This window comes from Mandrillus leucophaeus, unplaced genomic scaffold (assembly GCF_000951045.1).
Source record: "Mandrillus leucophaeus isolate KB7577 unplaced genomic scaffold, Mleu.le_1.0 Scaffold27, whole genome shotgun sequence".
Taxonomy (NCBI): Eukaryota; Metazoa; Chordata; class Mammalia; order Primates; family Cercopithecidae; genus Mandrillus; species Mandrillus leucophaeus.
Genome location: NW_012102809.1, coordinates 2856460 through 2872941, shown reverse-complemented (window position 1 = coordinate 2872941; position 16482 = coordinate 2856460). Strand labels below are relative to the sequence as shown.

Here is a 16482-nt window from a genome sequence, read left to right as displayed (position 1 = left end):
CGAGGACTGCGCGCGGTTGTTGGAGCGGCGAGTGCGGCTTTCCTGGCCTTCCGCGCCCGGCTGTTGAATGGGCCTGTGGGGACGAGCAGGAGGAGGCCGCGGCGGGTCGTTTGTAACGAAAGGGAAATGGGGGAAAAAACCCGAAAGCCCCCAGTAGAAAACCAGTTTTCTATTGGACCTGAACAGCAGAAGAAATACAAACAGCTACGCGGGTGAAAGAAACGCTCACCTCAGTAGTGGTCAGAGAAAAGTAAATAAAGGGTCTCTCCCCCCCGGTTAGGTTTGTTGGCCTTTTAGTGAAGGGCGGTTCACCTACGGCGCGCTTCGAGCCACGAGATGCTTCTCGCGGGCCGCTGTGTAATGGTGGCAAATCGGAAGCACCAGCCTGTCTCCTTAGCAACCCAATGATGGGAGGCGCCCGTGTGCAATTACGTCGCAGACAGGGATAGAAATGGAAAGAATATCAGGTTAAAACGAGTGTGGTATTCTGCGTCTTTGAACGAATTACCGTGTTCTGTGATTTTATTTTCTGCTTTTCTGTGAGTCTCCCGTTTTCAAACATGTATCTTAAACATGCATTTTTGGTAACTAGAGGAGGTAAATGAGGGAGAATGAAGACTTTTCTGAAATTTGGCAAAAGTGGAATTTTTATTTAATCTGGGCAAAGGCAGATTCTGTCGCCCAGGTTGGAGTGCAGGGTCGCGACCAGAGCTCACCACAGCTTTGAACTCCTGGACGCCAGGGACCCTCCCGCCTTAGCCTTTGGAGTCGTCAGGGTTATAGGCTGAGCCACCACGCCTGGCTTGATGGTTAAGAGTTTTTCTAAGTAAGAAAGTTAGGCTCAAAAATAAGATGAATAGAAACGCTAGAGAAACAAGTTAAACTTTCTTTAATCGTCATATAATTTGAAATCGTACAAAAAGAGCATCTGGAGCTTTTATTTTTTATTTTTATTATTATTATTATTATTATTATTATTATTATTATTATTTGAGACGCAATTTCCCTTTAGTTGCCCAGGCTGGAGTGCAATGGCGTGATCTCGGCTCGTTGCAACCTCCACCTCCCGGGTTCAAGTGATTCTCCTGCCTCAGCCCCCAGAGTAGCTGGGATTACAGGCACCCGCCACCTCGCCCAGCTTATTTTTTGTATTTTTAGTAGAGACTGAGTTTCTCCATGTTGGTCAGGCTGATCTCGAACTCCCGACCTCAGTTGGTCCACCCACCTTGGCCTCCCAAAGTGCTGGGATTACAGGCGTGAGTCACCGCACCGGGCCATGAGTTTTTATTTTTATTTGTCCCCCAGAAGGACCATCACAGGAGCATCACAGAAGCAAGTACTTCTTGGAAAAGAAGTCTTAGAGCCGACCTCAAAACAGGTTTTCAAGAAAAGTGTTACTTTTCAAGAAAAGTGTTAAATTTGGAAATACACCACTGATTTTAAACATTTATAGAAATATATGGACACATGATCACTCTTAACCCATCCAAAAAATTTTAACATAATGACAACAAACTAGACAACTGAAGTTTCTTGAATCTCTTTTAATAAATGTAAGGCCTAAAATTTCTTTTTTTAAAAAAAAATACATGCTATGGAAAATCTACTTGTAATCATTGTTAGTATTTTAGCACCTTTTCCTAGTCTTGTAAGATGTGTTTCAAGATTAGACAGTATAGTTGCATATAGATGTAATTCTATGTCCAACTTTATTGTTACCTAGTATGTGTTTTCAAAAGTATTGTCATGGGAAACTATTATGTACTATGGGAGTAACAATTAAGGATACAAAACTAATACATACTCCTGTAATCCCAGCACTTTGGGAGGCTGAGGTGGGCGGATCATGAGGTCAGGAGATGGGGACCATCCTGGCCAACATGGTGAAACCCTGTCTCTACTAAAAATACAAAACTGAGTTGGGTGTGGTGGTACGCACCTGTAGTCCCAGCTACTTGGAAGGCTGAGGCAGGAGAATCGCTTGAACCCAGGAAGTGGAGGTTGCAGTGAGCCAAGATCACGACACTGCACTCCAGCCTGGTGACAGAGCAAGACTCCGTCTCAAAAAACAAAAACAAAACCTGATATATATAGTATAATCCCACTTTCTTTTTATACTTGTGCTTTTCTAATCTATATTATATAAATAAGAAAAAGGAAAAATACAAAGCAAAGATTGTGTGTGTGTGTCTGTGTGTGTGTGTGTGTGTGTTTGACTCCCATAGCCACATGCATGGATGAAGTTGAGCTATTTGGATGACCTATGAGGTGAAAATGACTCTAGACCTTGAGTTCAATAACCCGGGTTTTGAGCTGTCCATCGTGTGACCTTGGGCAAGCTACATAATTTCTCAGACTCAGTTTCCAAATCTAAAGGAGAAATAAGAATGCCTACCTCACAGTCTTTGATGAGAATTAAATGAACTTGTCAATGTGAAAGTATTTAGTACAGTGCCTGGCACCAGTAGGTCCTGTATTAATATTTTTTCCTGAACCCTAGCCCCCTCTGTCTGAAGTTCAAGGTTTTCTCCACTAGGTGGTGATGATAGAAAAATAAATGAAAAAAATGTACTTCAAAAATCACCCTTCCTCTTAGATTGCTTTGCCAACCAAACTTAAACTTTCTTTTCGGATCAGCATAAATACAAATAAATTTAAACTCATATAGTATAAGGTCCCAGGAAATGAAATCAATGTAAAGCAGAAACCTAGGCTTCCATTTTCTCCTTTAATACCTCACTGTTTAATTGTCTGCAGCTGGCCTCGGTGGTTTACTTTTAAGTGTGTAACCATCTTCTCTGTCTTCCTTCCCCGGAGTCAGAATGGGGAGGATAGATTCAGTGGTGACGCAAATAGACCTTCTGTCAGTAACCACAAGTAGAGTCAGCCTGGCTGCAGTGCTTATGAGCAGGTATTTTATAAGCCTACTGCTGTTAACCAACCTTTGGGCATCATCTTGCACCTTCATGTTCATACCTAAGGTATGCTGGACAGTTGAGTCCAGTTAATCCCACATGACTCACATCCCTGCCATCTTTAGTCAGCGCCCTAAAAGTTAGTCCTATGGTTATCTATTCTTCCTACTCTGATTACTGCCCCCTGACCCAACCTCATGTTCCTTTCTCTTCTTGACTTTCCGCTACATCTTCTGGAATCTATGCCACATTGCGTATTGTTTATCCTAACACATTTTATATATTTTCTTGCTATTGTAAGTAGAACCTTTTATTTACTCTATTTTCTTACTGCCCTTTATTGATAGAAAAGAAACACATTGATTTTTTCGTTAATTTATTTTGTACTTGGCCTTTTTGTGAACTCTTATTAGTTTTAAGGGATTTTCCATTGATATTCATTGTTTAAAAAGGAGTATATTCAGCCCTTCTCCCTGGCTCCTGGCACAGATCTTCAGAATCCCGTGGGATTTCCTGAGTGCTAGGCATGCCTTTATAGTACTAATGAAGCAACTCCTAGTGGCTCCCTAACGTTGGAACTTGGGACCAGCCCAATCTTGGGGGCTAAAAATTGAATTTGATTGCTTGGCTAATAATTTAATCAATCATGCCTACACAGTGAAACCTCAATAAAAACTCTGGAAACAGAAGCTCAGTGGAGCTTCCTGGTTGTGAACATGCTGATGTGCTGGGAGGTTGGTGTGCCTGGATTCTACAAGGAGAGGTCGTGGAAGCTCCATGTCTGGGACCCTCCTGCCCCTCACCCTATGTGTCTCCTTTATAATAAAACTTAATAAAACTATGCACGTACTCCATATATTTTAAGTCATCTCTAGATTACTTATGATGCCTAATACAATGTAAATGCCATATAAGTAGTTATTATACTGTATTGCTTTTTTATTTCTATTACTTTTTGTAACCTATGCACATATGCTCATATATTTTAAATCATCTCTAGATTACTTGTGATACCTAATACAATGTAAATGCTATATAAATAGCTATTATACTGTATTGCTTTTGTTTTCGTTTTTTTTTTTTTTTTTTTTTTTTTGCCCTCAAACCAGCACCATTATCATGTTGAATGGTAAAAACATCATTGATGAGGGGAAAGGTTTCTTTTTTAAAAAATAATGCACTAACCACAAAAGGAAAAGATTAATATATCTTACTGTACAAAAATGAACTTCTGTTTATCAGAAGATACTACAAGAGTGAAAATAGAAGGCACAGAGAGGGAGAAGGCATCTTAAACACACATTGCTGTCAAGCACAGTGTGTAGGATGTAGAATAAGTCCTACGTAATGATAAGAAAATGGTAGAAAATGTAATTAAAAATGAGTAAAGAACATAAATATGTACTTCATAAAAAACAGAGACCAAGTGACCAAATACGCATTTGAGAACATGTTGACTGGCACAGTGGCTCATGCCTGTAATCCCAGCAGTTTGTGAGGCCGAGGCAGGAGGATCACTTGAACCCAGGAGTTCAAGACCAACCTGGGCAAGAAAGTGAGACCTCCATCTCTACAGGAAATTTTTTAAAAATTAGCTTGGGGTGGTGGTGTGCACCAGTGGTCCTAGCTACTCGGGAGGATCACTTGAGGCCAGGAATTCAAGGCCACAGTGAGCTATAATTGTGCCACAGCACTCCAACCTGGGTGACAGAGTAAGACCTGTCTCTAAAAATAACAACAAAAAAGAAACCCTTCAACTGTTTAGTAATCAGAGAAATGCAGTTTAAATTTATAAATGATATACTATTGCACACCCACTAGAGTAGCAAAAACGAAGTGTTTTTAAAGCTATAGAGCAACAGGAGAATTCTGATAGTGCTGGTGGGAGTGTAAATTGGTATACATATTTAAGTGTGTGTACGTCATGTGTGCACATTGGTGTTCACAGCAGTCCTGAATGGAAAACAGCCAAATGTCCATCAGTGAATAAACATACATTTTGTAATATTCATACAACAAAATATTACATAATAATGAAAACTAACCGAGACATCTACACACATTATATACAATAATATGATGGATCAAAGACAGTTTTAACTGGAAAAAAACCTAAGAAAATAATACAAATAGTATGAATACATTCAAACAAACTAAAACTGCCAAAGCAAAGGTGTATATTTAGAGTGCACATGTAAATAGTAAAATTGTGAGAAAAATCAAGGAAATTATTTAAAAGATTCAGATTAGTGGTTAGCTTGGGAAGGACAAAAGGATTGAATTTTTGAATTTGGGGATTCTTGACCTGGTGGTGACTTTATTAGTACTGCTTTTATAATTATTTATCAAATAGTATTTATGGTTTTATATACTTTCCATATGTATATCTTTCAATAAAAGACACATATATCTTTTATTGTTATATATCTTACATATTACATATCACGTATACTTAGGTAACATTTTTGTGTTATTTATATTATCAAAAATATGTATTTCATATATACATATGTAATATATATATTTAATGTGTCCTGATAAAAGAAAAAATATTCTAAATTACTGTGACTTCATTTTATATCTTTCATTGTTATATATCTTACATATTATATATCATGTATACTTATATAACTTTTTATGCCATTTATATTATCAAAAATATGTATTTCGTATATACATGTGTAATATATATATTTAATATATATGTCCTGATAAAAGAAAAAAAATTATAAATTACTGTGACTTCATTTTGTAGCTGCTAAGGCCCTGGTATACAATAACAGTAAGTGATGCTACACTGTTGATTAAGAAAACTGAGCTCCTCCAGAATATTTTTCCTCTTTAGAATCTTGGCTCTAAATTTTTCAGCCAAATAACCTTTTATTTCTTAGGAGATTTGGTAACATGAATAACAATAGTATTACCAATGATAACCATAAAGGCTGTTATTTATTAAGTTTCTCTGATGCATCAACCATTTTTATCTCATTTTTCACTCCTCAACAACCCCATAAGGTGAATGTTGTTATCCTCACTTAACAAATAAGAAACACTGAGGTTCGGGAAGACTGAGCAGCTCTTGAGTCAACACAGCTAGTAGAGCTTGAACTCAGGCCTAGGCTGTGTGTCTCCACTGTCCACGACTTTCCCACTAGGCTGGGAAATTTACTTTGGCAACTTTTTTACATTAAGAAGGAACTATATGTTTATTTTAGAAACACTGGTAACTCTAGGAAAGCACAAGCCATATTTGGCGTAGCCATCTTCTCTATCTTCTCTATTTAGCTATGGATCACAGCATTATCATTCATCTGCTGTGGATTGACAGTGCATCTTTTTTTAGTTAAAATTCAGATCCTATTGAATCTACTGTGCCTTTTCCCCTAACTATAAGATTGACACATGACCAATAACCCTAGTTTTTTTTTAATGGAAGTATCCTATTATACTAACTCTTGTACATTGGTTCTATTTCAGTGTTTTATATCTAACAAATAATGTTGTGATTATATCCTCAGAGATAATATTTTGTGTACAACTCTATTTCTTTGAGGTGAAATTCTTAGAAATGTGATTGCAGGGTCAAAGGGCATGACCAAGTTGCCTTCCATAAAAATGAGAGCAATATACGTTTTAACCGGAAGTGTACAAGGCTGCCCATCTGCCCTCTCCCTCCCAGGCTGCATTCACACTGAAGATGTTTTCCATATACTAACGGGCTTGTAATGCTTTTTACCATTTTACATGCTGCCATGGTCCTTTCGTATCCCAGATTCTTCAGTACTTTTGGACATGTAGAATAAAAGCTAGCAACCTATTATGAGTCATTACATAATAGCTCAACTTATTTTCAACCTAAAAATACAACTTTTATCTTTAATTAAAAAAAAAAAAGGCACACCTCTGAGAGTGTGTTTTCACCGAACTGCCCATCAGCCATTAATGCACGCCTCACGGCAGTGTTTTTCCATGTGGAAAATTTCTCCTCTCAACCTTACCCTCTTGGGACAAGGAGGCCAGCATTTGGTCAGAAGAGCATGACTTGGACTTTGCACTTCTGTAATTTCATGCCTTGTTACCATCATGAGCTTATTCTAGCTCTGAAATCCACTTCCAATTTAGAAGGTAGGAAAGCATTCCCGAGAACGTAAATATAAACATTCTTCCTCCAGTTCCTGAAACTAGAAAATGATGATTCATGCTGTAGCATGGGATTGTTAAATATTTGAAATGAACACACTTCAACTTTCCTCGTTTAGAATGGATAGTCACAACAGTAGTATGAATTTTACCTTGTAGCAAGCATTTTATTTTGTGTTTTCTCATGTTTAAAATTTTTAGACTTAAAGAATCAGTGGGAGGGGGTTGTGTATGTGGTATGGGAAAAGGGTGGAAAGAATCCTATGGTGTTGGGTTGGAAATAGAAATAAATCAATATGAGTGTGAACTCATGATTTAAAAAAAAAAAATTATATTTCCTCACTCTGTCCTCTGAAGTGTCTAGGAGCAGTGACACCTCCGTAGCAAAAAACACTCCTGGTGCCCAGGGCTTGATTTCTAAATACCATTCTGCCTAAGAGGAAGGAGGCCTCCTTGAAGAAATGGCAGAATTCAAAAATAGGGTGAAAACAGTACTGAAAGTAAGGAAGTACTCAAAAAATAATACTGACATGTCAGAAGTACATAGGATCCAGCTCAAAGGTGCTTCCATTGGCCAATATGGGACAATTTGAGCATCAAAATAAAGAATGTAGGGAGTGTATGTCCGTTTTTAAAAGGCCATGAGCTCATCCTGATACTAAAAAGAGTGAGGTTCAGGATGGGGATGGAAAGCTCTTCTTTATAAAAGAATACCAGGTAATAAGTATAGAAGAAATGGTAGAATTAGAAAATCATTTCAGTCACTGTGGTAATCACTGATTCTCAAGAATAGATACCGAGAAAAGTTGGGTGATGCATTGTTGGGGAACGTGATACCTATAAATTCCCACAAGTTACTTATCAATCACAAAAATAAAAGGGTTAATATTATATTTGAGAAGTCTGGTGAACACAACCTTAATCAGATCACCAAATTTAATATCACGAATAATGGCACAAACCAACATCATGTGCCACCTTTTGTGATGTTCTGAAAAAGATACAGTGTCACTCTGTAGTTTTCATGCTCAGGTATGACCTGGTTCCAAGCATGAAGACACAATCAGGAAATTAGAATTGAGAGACATTTTATGAAGCAATTTGTCTGAAGACTTCAAAAATATCAATGTCATGAAGGATTACAAAAAAAGAGAGAGAGACTAGGAAACCTCATCTCCACAAAACATACAAAACTTAGCCCGGTGTGGCGGTGCCTGCCTATAGTCCCAGCTACTTGGAGGGCTGAGGCAGGAGGATCGCTTGAGCCAAGGTCAAGGCTGCAGTGAGCTGTGTTCACACCACTGCACTCCAGCACAGGCGACAGAGTGAGACCTTGTCTCAAAAAGTAAAATAAAATAAAATAAACGGAAATGACCATTTCCTAAATCGAGAAAAGGAGACTAAAAACACATGGTGATTAAATGCACTATGTAATTTTTGAGTAGATTCTGTTTGTGAGAAAGTACCTTTTTTCTCAAGAAATGTATACCAATTCATATAGGAGTAAAGTTTCATGAGATATGCAGCTTACTCGCAAAAGAGAGAGAGAGCGCAAACATGGAAAATGCTAACATTTGGTGAATATGGGTGAAGGATGTATAGGTATTCATTGTACTATGCTTGCAAATATCCCTTAGAAAGTTTAAGGGATATAATTAAAGAAACAATTTGTGTAGCCACTATAGAGGTAATAAACTGAAACATGTAATATTTCTGAAAAATATTAATTGTTAAATGATCCAATCCATATTTTTATCTAATTTTAAAACCTATTTTGTTTTCATTTTTTCATTTCATAGTACTTAGCTAATTGCTGTCATTTAGAGGTTTTAATGGTCTCATATAAAAATTTCCTGTAAATAAATCTGGATATTCTATAACATCATTATCTTTCTTGCTCAAAGTATCCTATCTCCAAGCAGAAAATAAAAGATGGAAATTACTTTTTAAATTACTATTAATTTTTCTGTTAATTACAAAATCTTATATTACTTGATATTCATGCCAGGAGAAGAAAAGCGTGAGAGTCTGAACCGTCTCCTGCTCACCATTCCTTTTCTGTGGCCCTAGGGGACCTGGCAAGTGTGGAATATAATTTATGTTTTCCTGGATCCCAGCCTTGGTCACTGGGGACAGATGGTCACAAAGTGTTCAGTTTTTTCCTCTCCTTTTAACAAGCTTACTTTTTGTTAATCATATTATTGGGTTTTCTTTTTTCTTAATGACTCTATTGCAGTATAATTTACATATTATAAAATTCAGCCATCTCAAGTGCACAGTTCTGCACTGTTTTAAGAAACTGAATGAGTTGTATGGTCATCACTACAACACATCATCTGGTAAGATTCTATTTACAGTTAACCCCCATTCCTGCACCCAGCCCCAGGCAACCACCAGTCTGCTTTCTATGTCTATAGATTTGCCTTTTCTCGGCATTTTATACAAATGGAATCGTACAATCTGTGGTCTATGTTTCTGCCTTTTTTTTTTTTCAGTTAGCACAGTGTTTTTGCTCATCCATGTTGTAGTAGATGCCAGTATTTCATTCCTTTTCCTTACACAGTGTTCCATTTGTGTGAGTATACCACATTATCCTTTCCCAGTTCCCAAACCATCTGATGGACATTTTGGTTGTTTTCAGTTTTTGGCTATTGTGAATAATGCTGCTGTGAACATCCATGTGCCATGGTTTCTGTGTTCATATGTTTTTATTTCTCTTGGATGTAGATACCTAGGAGAGGAATTTCTACGTCATATAGGAAATAACTTTTTAAGAAATTGCCAACCTCTTTGATAAAACACCTGTACCATTTTATATTCCCATCAACATATTTGGTGAGGGTTCTAGTTTTTCCATATCCTTGTCAACACTTGCTTTTCTCTGTCTTGTCTTTTTTTTTTTTTTTTTTTGGTAGAGATGGGGTCTCACTATGTTGCCCAGGCTGGTCTCAAACTCCTGGACTCAAGTGATCCTCCTGTCTTGGCCTCCCAAAGTGTTAGGATTACAGGTGTGAGCCACCACACCCAACCTGTCTTTTATGTTTTTTTTCATTATTATTGTAACTCTCCTAGTGCGTGTGAAATGATGTTTCCTTGTGGTTTTAATTTGTGTCTCCCTGATGACTGATTTTGAACATTTTTTTCATGTGCTTATTAGCCATTTTTATATCTTCTTTGGTGAGGTCTGTTTTAATCTTTGGTCCATTTAAAAAACTGGAATGTTTTGTCATACTATTATTAAGTTATATATACGGGACACAGTCCTTTGTCAAGTAGGTGACTTCACAGTACTTTCTACGCATCTGTAGCTGGTCTTTTCATTTTCCTAATAGTGTCTTTTCAAAGGCAAACGTTTTGAATTTTGAGGAAGTGCAATTTATCAATCTTTGTTTTTAGGGGTCGTATTCAGTGGTGATTTTTGAAAGTAAGGAAGTTCTATTTTAATGCGGATAACAGGGATGCAGTAGCTTTTTATTTGCATTTTGGTATTTGTGCTGTTGCTCCACTTTTGTGTATAAACATTCAAGAGGCCCTGTTCTGGAAACATTCAGAACGCTGTGTGGAAACAGAAACTCATAGTGTAATCCAGCCGGGTTTCAAAGGCAACCAGGAGACAAGAGCTATCGATGATGTTTCTTCATGTGGCTCCTTTGACAGCACAGTCTCTTACTCAGCTAACGGAAATGCTCCTTGAAAAGAATCAAGGGATTCTTTTCCATGGCTCTGTAGGGTGCTATTTTCCTGATGTTGGTATTTTTTAAAGAAGTGTAACTCCAAAATATGCAGATACTGGAAAAGTGTTCCTGGGCCTGCTTATATTCCTCACTAATGAATTTTTCCAGGTATAAGAGCATTTTAAGCATACAGAACATTTTATGGGTATGGACTGAGGGTCCCGAGGCTAGGCGGATAGACCAGAATGACGATACATGTATAACTTGCTTTTTTGTGGTCAAGTGTTGTGCCAGCAGTGTGCTTGTCCCGTCTGCCATCGGAAGGTGGGAACAGTGTGATGTAGCAGAACCAGACAACGAGAACCAGACACTAATTTTAGAAGACAAGTAGCACGGATTATTTTAATTGACTTGTTTTTTAGGGCAAGTAGACACAATTAAAGATCATTCTGTCTAGCAATTAATCAAATATGTATTGAATGTATATTGTGCATGGAAATATCTATATGTGGATGCCTTCCAAATTCTTTTCTCCAGCCTACACCCCTCCCCTGAACTGCAGTTTCTATCTCCACAGCCTACTCAACTTGAGCGTTTAATGGGCTTGGGCTTGCCAGAGACTTCATGCCTGACCTTTCCCTCTAGAGTTGCCCTTCCCATGGCCTTCTCCATCTCAGTTAATGTTCACTGTCTCTTTCAAGTGCTCAGGAGAAAATTTGCAAAGGTGTCTACCATCTTTCTTTCACACCCCATACCCAATCTATCATAAATCCTACTGATTCTAAATGTAATGTGGAATCCTGCAAGGGATTCTGGAGCAGAAAAAGGGGCATTTGGGGGGAAAAAACCCAACAACAATAAAGTATTGAGTTTAGTTAATAATAATGTTCACCACGGTTCATTAATTGTGACAAGTATACCATACCAACGTAAGATGCTAAAAACGGAGGATTCAGGGTGCAGGGCAAGGGGAACTCTGAGTTACCTTTGCCCCTTTTCTATAGATGTAAAACTACTCTAAAAGGAAAAGTTTATTACAAAAAAGTAAGCAAAGGAGCAGATTCTCCTGGCCTCTGGCTCACTCGAGCCTGCGGTTGGTTTGCTGGAGCCAAGGAGATGGCAAGCCTGCTTCTGCGTGGTGGTGGTCTGGGTGGAGGATGTGGTTGGATCAGCAGCAGCCCACACACGTTTTGCTTCTGGCAGGGCATTTGTTGCCTTATCAGTACTTCTACGCAATTTAATTATACTAACAAAATTGGTAACCTCAAACCAGCTTAGTCTTTATATAATAATTTTGTCAGATAATTTATCTCTCACAAATTTATAGTTCCACTTCATTAATTTTCCTGAAGAACAAAGCTCTCTAATCTGAAAAATAACAAGCGTTTTGTGTTTTAAGAAAAGGTTTTGCTATTATTCATTAATACTACATAGAATGGAAAAATGTGTGTTTTTATTTCACATGGAATGCATTGATCTGAATTAAAAATAAGGATTTTTTTTTTTTTTAAAGAAACAGAAGAGCAGCAGAGGCTGGTGTTATAATGGGGCATAGAGGGGCTAGCACAGGCTCCAAATAAGAGGTGACAATTGGCCAGGCCCTGAAAAATTGCAGAGTTGTCTAGAGTGCAAAGTCCAGCCTCTGGGCAATTAAGGTTTTATGTCACTTCAGTGAATCGAGGGATGCGCTACTGTGAGAGTCGGGCAGGTGGGCTGACACGCCCCTTTCTTGGTCTGTGCAAAAAACTACGGGGGAAGTCCTAGTGTTGCTTAAGGAAAGTTTATGAAAAATTTATTCCTGTTTCCTGGATGCCTGTGCCTTTGACCTTTCCCTAGAGCTGTAAATGGTTGGAGACTTTGCAAACATCTTTAAGAACTGAGAAAATTAAAACAAACTTGCTAACTGCTTTCAGAAGATCTTCTATATTACAGTTGGATATGCTAAAAGCATAAGATGGGCAAACAGAGGTGGCTGTGGGGTTGCCACACCTGGCATTTCCCCGACTGGGGGAAATTTAACGAGCACTTAAATAATCCTGAGTCTGAAAGGGGCAGAAGGTCCAGGCAGATGATTGCCGAGGACAAATCTAGCTTTGTAAATCCAGGAGTATTGACACAATGATACGAGGGAAAGGTGAAGGTGATATTTCATCCAGTATTCCCGGTTTATCCTCTCCTTACCTGACCTCTGAAATGGAGCCATTGGCCTTGAAAAGCCTGGTGTCTAAAATTAATATTCTTCCCCATCTGACTAAGAAGGCAACAGCTGAGCAACATGAGATCAAGAGCCATATTAATTTAAACAGAGGCTCAAAGTGGCATTTCAGAGAGAAGATACTTCCTCTCGTAGTGGACACTTGTCTTTTCAGAAGATTTATACGACTGAGAGTCAAAACTGTCACCAGAGACTTCCATAGTCAGTTTGAATTCTGCAAAATTTCTCTTTATCTTCTGGAACGTATGCTCTACACTTGGAATGGCTCAAGCTCTTCGATGTTATCCTATCAATGGTAATTATCTTTGTTTATTGTTGTAACCTCTCAAATCTCCTTCCCTTTTTTCTAAGTTACCTTCAATAACGAATTGTACCAAACTTCAGGTAGAGCTTAATATTTAATATTTCTTTGCAAAATTATTGTATCTTAAACCTAAACTTTTGTTTTAATGCATTAATTTTGTGTGGCTTCCTGATCCAACTTGAGTTTCATCTGCAATTAACCATAGTATTTTAGTTGTAGTTTGCCTTAGGAATAGCCATGCATTTGTTTCCTTATTTTAATAATTTTTTCAGGGCAATCTGAAAGAATGCTAAGCGTGATCTATGATGTTATCTGTAGAGCTCTGGTTGATAGTATTAATATTTGCATTTTTATTTGTTTGAATGTAAGCTCCTTGTGTGGATAAGTATAATTTTTTAGAGCAGTGAACTTTAAACACTTTGGAACTGAAGAGTGTCATTTTACTGTAGGAGCCGAGAAAACAAAATATTCAGTTCTGTGGTGAGAATCACAATATGGTTTTTAAGCTGAGAAAATGCTGGAAGAGGCGCTTTTCAGAAAATGTCCACCAGGGGGCCTCAGTTGTCAGCCATGCGGAACCAGCACAAATTCAACTCTCTCCATCTCCCTGCATCTCTATGCAATCAAGTGATGGGTCCATGCAGACGTGTGTATATGTCCCTAGTATCAAAGCGTATTCTGTATTCTGCATCGCTTCATTTGTGAGGAAGGTATTTTAAGGAGAGTGAAAAGACTCTGAACTTCTCGGTACATAGCTGTTAATGCAGAGGCAAAGAAAGGTATCTGGGTGTGCTGTCCACGTGAGAGGACTGTCAGGAAACGAATTTCTTTTCACAAATGAACACCACACATTTTAAGGCATAGGTAGAGAAGAGATCTGGAAAAGGACTCATTTGCGGGAGATCCCTCTGGAGAGGGAGGCCAGGGGAAGCAGGAGAGACGCCTTCTGTGACAAGCGCTTCCCACTGGGCTGCAAAACCTGCGGTTCCAATTAAGCCCAAAGATACTTTATACTTCACATTTAAAGTGGCCACTTGATCTGCAGCTTATTTTATGCAATGAGGAGCATATTTCATCATCCAGTGAAACTTGACATTGCTTCTTACTGTTTGCTTTTGTAATTTTAAAGTAAAAAAAATATTTTTCCTTTTAAAGTTCCAATGTTGGAAACTCAATATGAATGTTAGTATTTCTTTTCCTAATTTTGGATCCTCTCTCCAGTTTAAACAGAAGCGACTTCCAAATGCTCACTGGTCATTTTCCCAAGAAGTCAAATGTGTGAATGAGTGATGAGAGCTTTCTGTGTTTCCTTTCTCTGCAGTCAAGAGAAAGAAGCACTGAGGAGTCAGAATCGTGTCTTGATTTATAAATCGGAGGCAGAGGGAGACGAGAACCACACTCCAGAAAGTAGCTTAATTGGACTCACTACTAAGATGTTGAAAGTGAAGAGGCTGGAAGAATTCAACACGTGTTACAACAGCAACGAGCTGGAGAAAATGGCCTTTTTTCAGTGCAGGGAAGAGGTGGAGAAAGTGAAGCATTTTCTGGAAGAAAATTCTGGGGACCAGGATTCAAGACCTGAACATAATGAGGTAATCATGTGCTAATTTAGTCTCCTAAAAATATTCACTCTGTCTTATCTTTTCTAATGTCATGGAGCCATATATCCACCCTTTCCAAATTCTGTTTTGTACTTGTGAGTACAATTAAAGGAAGTTTATGAATAGGCACCATTCCATTTTGCTTCACCGAGAAGCGTGTGTGTCAACTATACAATTGTGTTTGGTAAATAATTAGGAGGCCTTTGAAGCTGCATTTCTGCCAGCAGTCTACTTCACTTTATAGTTAGTGGCTTAGGAATTATACAGTCAGCTTGCGGAAATGAAGAAGAATCCTTTAACATGATGGATTTGGGCTTGAAATTCAGAAAAGGGCTGTGAGAGGCACAGCCTTTCTGCTAAAAGAAGTTTCTCCTTTCCTCCAGACCTTGAGTTCCTCACGGGGTCGATGGCAGAGCTGTTGATAGTGAAGTTCAGAGAAGGGACAAGAAAGACTTGCTGATGGCATGACTGGGGGGCTCATATCCTCCTCTGTGCAGAACGAGAGCTCTGAGCCCAATTCCAGCTGCTTGTTCTTGGGAAAAATATTAATTTAACCAAGGGCTTGCCACATCTGAATTAGTGAGATAATAGTAGTTGTGAAAATTACGTGTGATCACGTCTGTAAAGCACTCCGCCTAGTATCTGTCACTAGAGTAAGCATTTAATATGTGTTAGCAGCAGCATCAATTCCCTCCCCTGCCTTGGCCCGGTCAGTTCCTGCCCATCATCCACTGACTCCTTGCCCGGTGGGAGCATCAAGCATTTTGCCCATGCCTTCATTCCAGCACATGCGGTGGTTTTGAACATGTTGATCACCTTTCTCTAGACAAGGCTCCTTAACGTTGGGACCTCGCGTTATTTGTTCATGTTTTCTCAGTTGCTTTCCCAGTAACAGGAACAAATAGGCACCAAAAGTGTTTTTGAAACAAACAGATCTGTTTAAGTGAATTCTGGTTGAGGGCTGGGAACCATTATTTTTGATAATCAGAGCAAGTGATTCTTATCAGGCAGGTCTGGAAAACATCCTTCTTTGCCCACCTACTGTTCTGAAAAACACTATTCAGGTAGGAAGGGCGTTTCTAACAATGCAACAGACAATGAAATAGAGATATTGTATATAAAAGGGCTAGGAGGCTTTTTGTTGTAAGTGAGTAAGAAATGACAAAATGTGCTGGAGAATGAGTCAGATTGAAACAGATTTTTTTGAGACTTCTGCTTTCCCCATGAGTTCAATATAGACCAAGTAGGATTATCTACAGGCAAAATCAAGTGAGACATGACTTTCTCATTAGGGTTCTTAGTGGTACAAACAGGATAATTTTTTCTGTTTATTAGTTTCGGTAGGACAGAGAAGAAAAAATATTCTTCTTGGATAACTTTGAAATCATCAACTAACCGTAATAGTTTATATGAATTTCGTTATCTTTCAAGTACTGTTTTTCTTCAAATTCTGTGATACAATTTTTATAAATGGGCAACACTCTAAAGAGTGAGAGAAGCTGGACGCAAGGACGCACGGCTCACACCTGCGATCCCAGCATTCCGGGAGGCTGAGGCAGGAGTGGACGCACGGCTCACACCTGCGATCCCAGCACTCCGGGAGGCTGAGGCGGGAGTGGACGCACGGCTCACA

The 16482-nt window shown here is 38.7% G+C and overlaps 1 protein-coding gene across 1 annotated transcript in view; it reads left to right on the top strand.

The window, feature by feature from the left end:
- Positions 1–14624: 14624 nt before the first annotated feature.
- The window catches only part of MYLK4 (myosin light chain kinase family, member 4), an 85049-nt gene continuing 83191 nt past the window's right edge, over positions 14625–16482 (top strand). Inside the window, exon 1 of the mRNA XM_011984537.1 lies at positions 14625–14840. Coding sequence (XP_011839927.1) covers positions 14682–14840 — 159 coding nt within the window. The 5' untranslated portion in view covers positions 14625–14681. The remainder of the gene's footprint in view (positions 14841–16482) is intronic.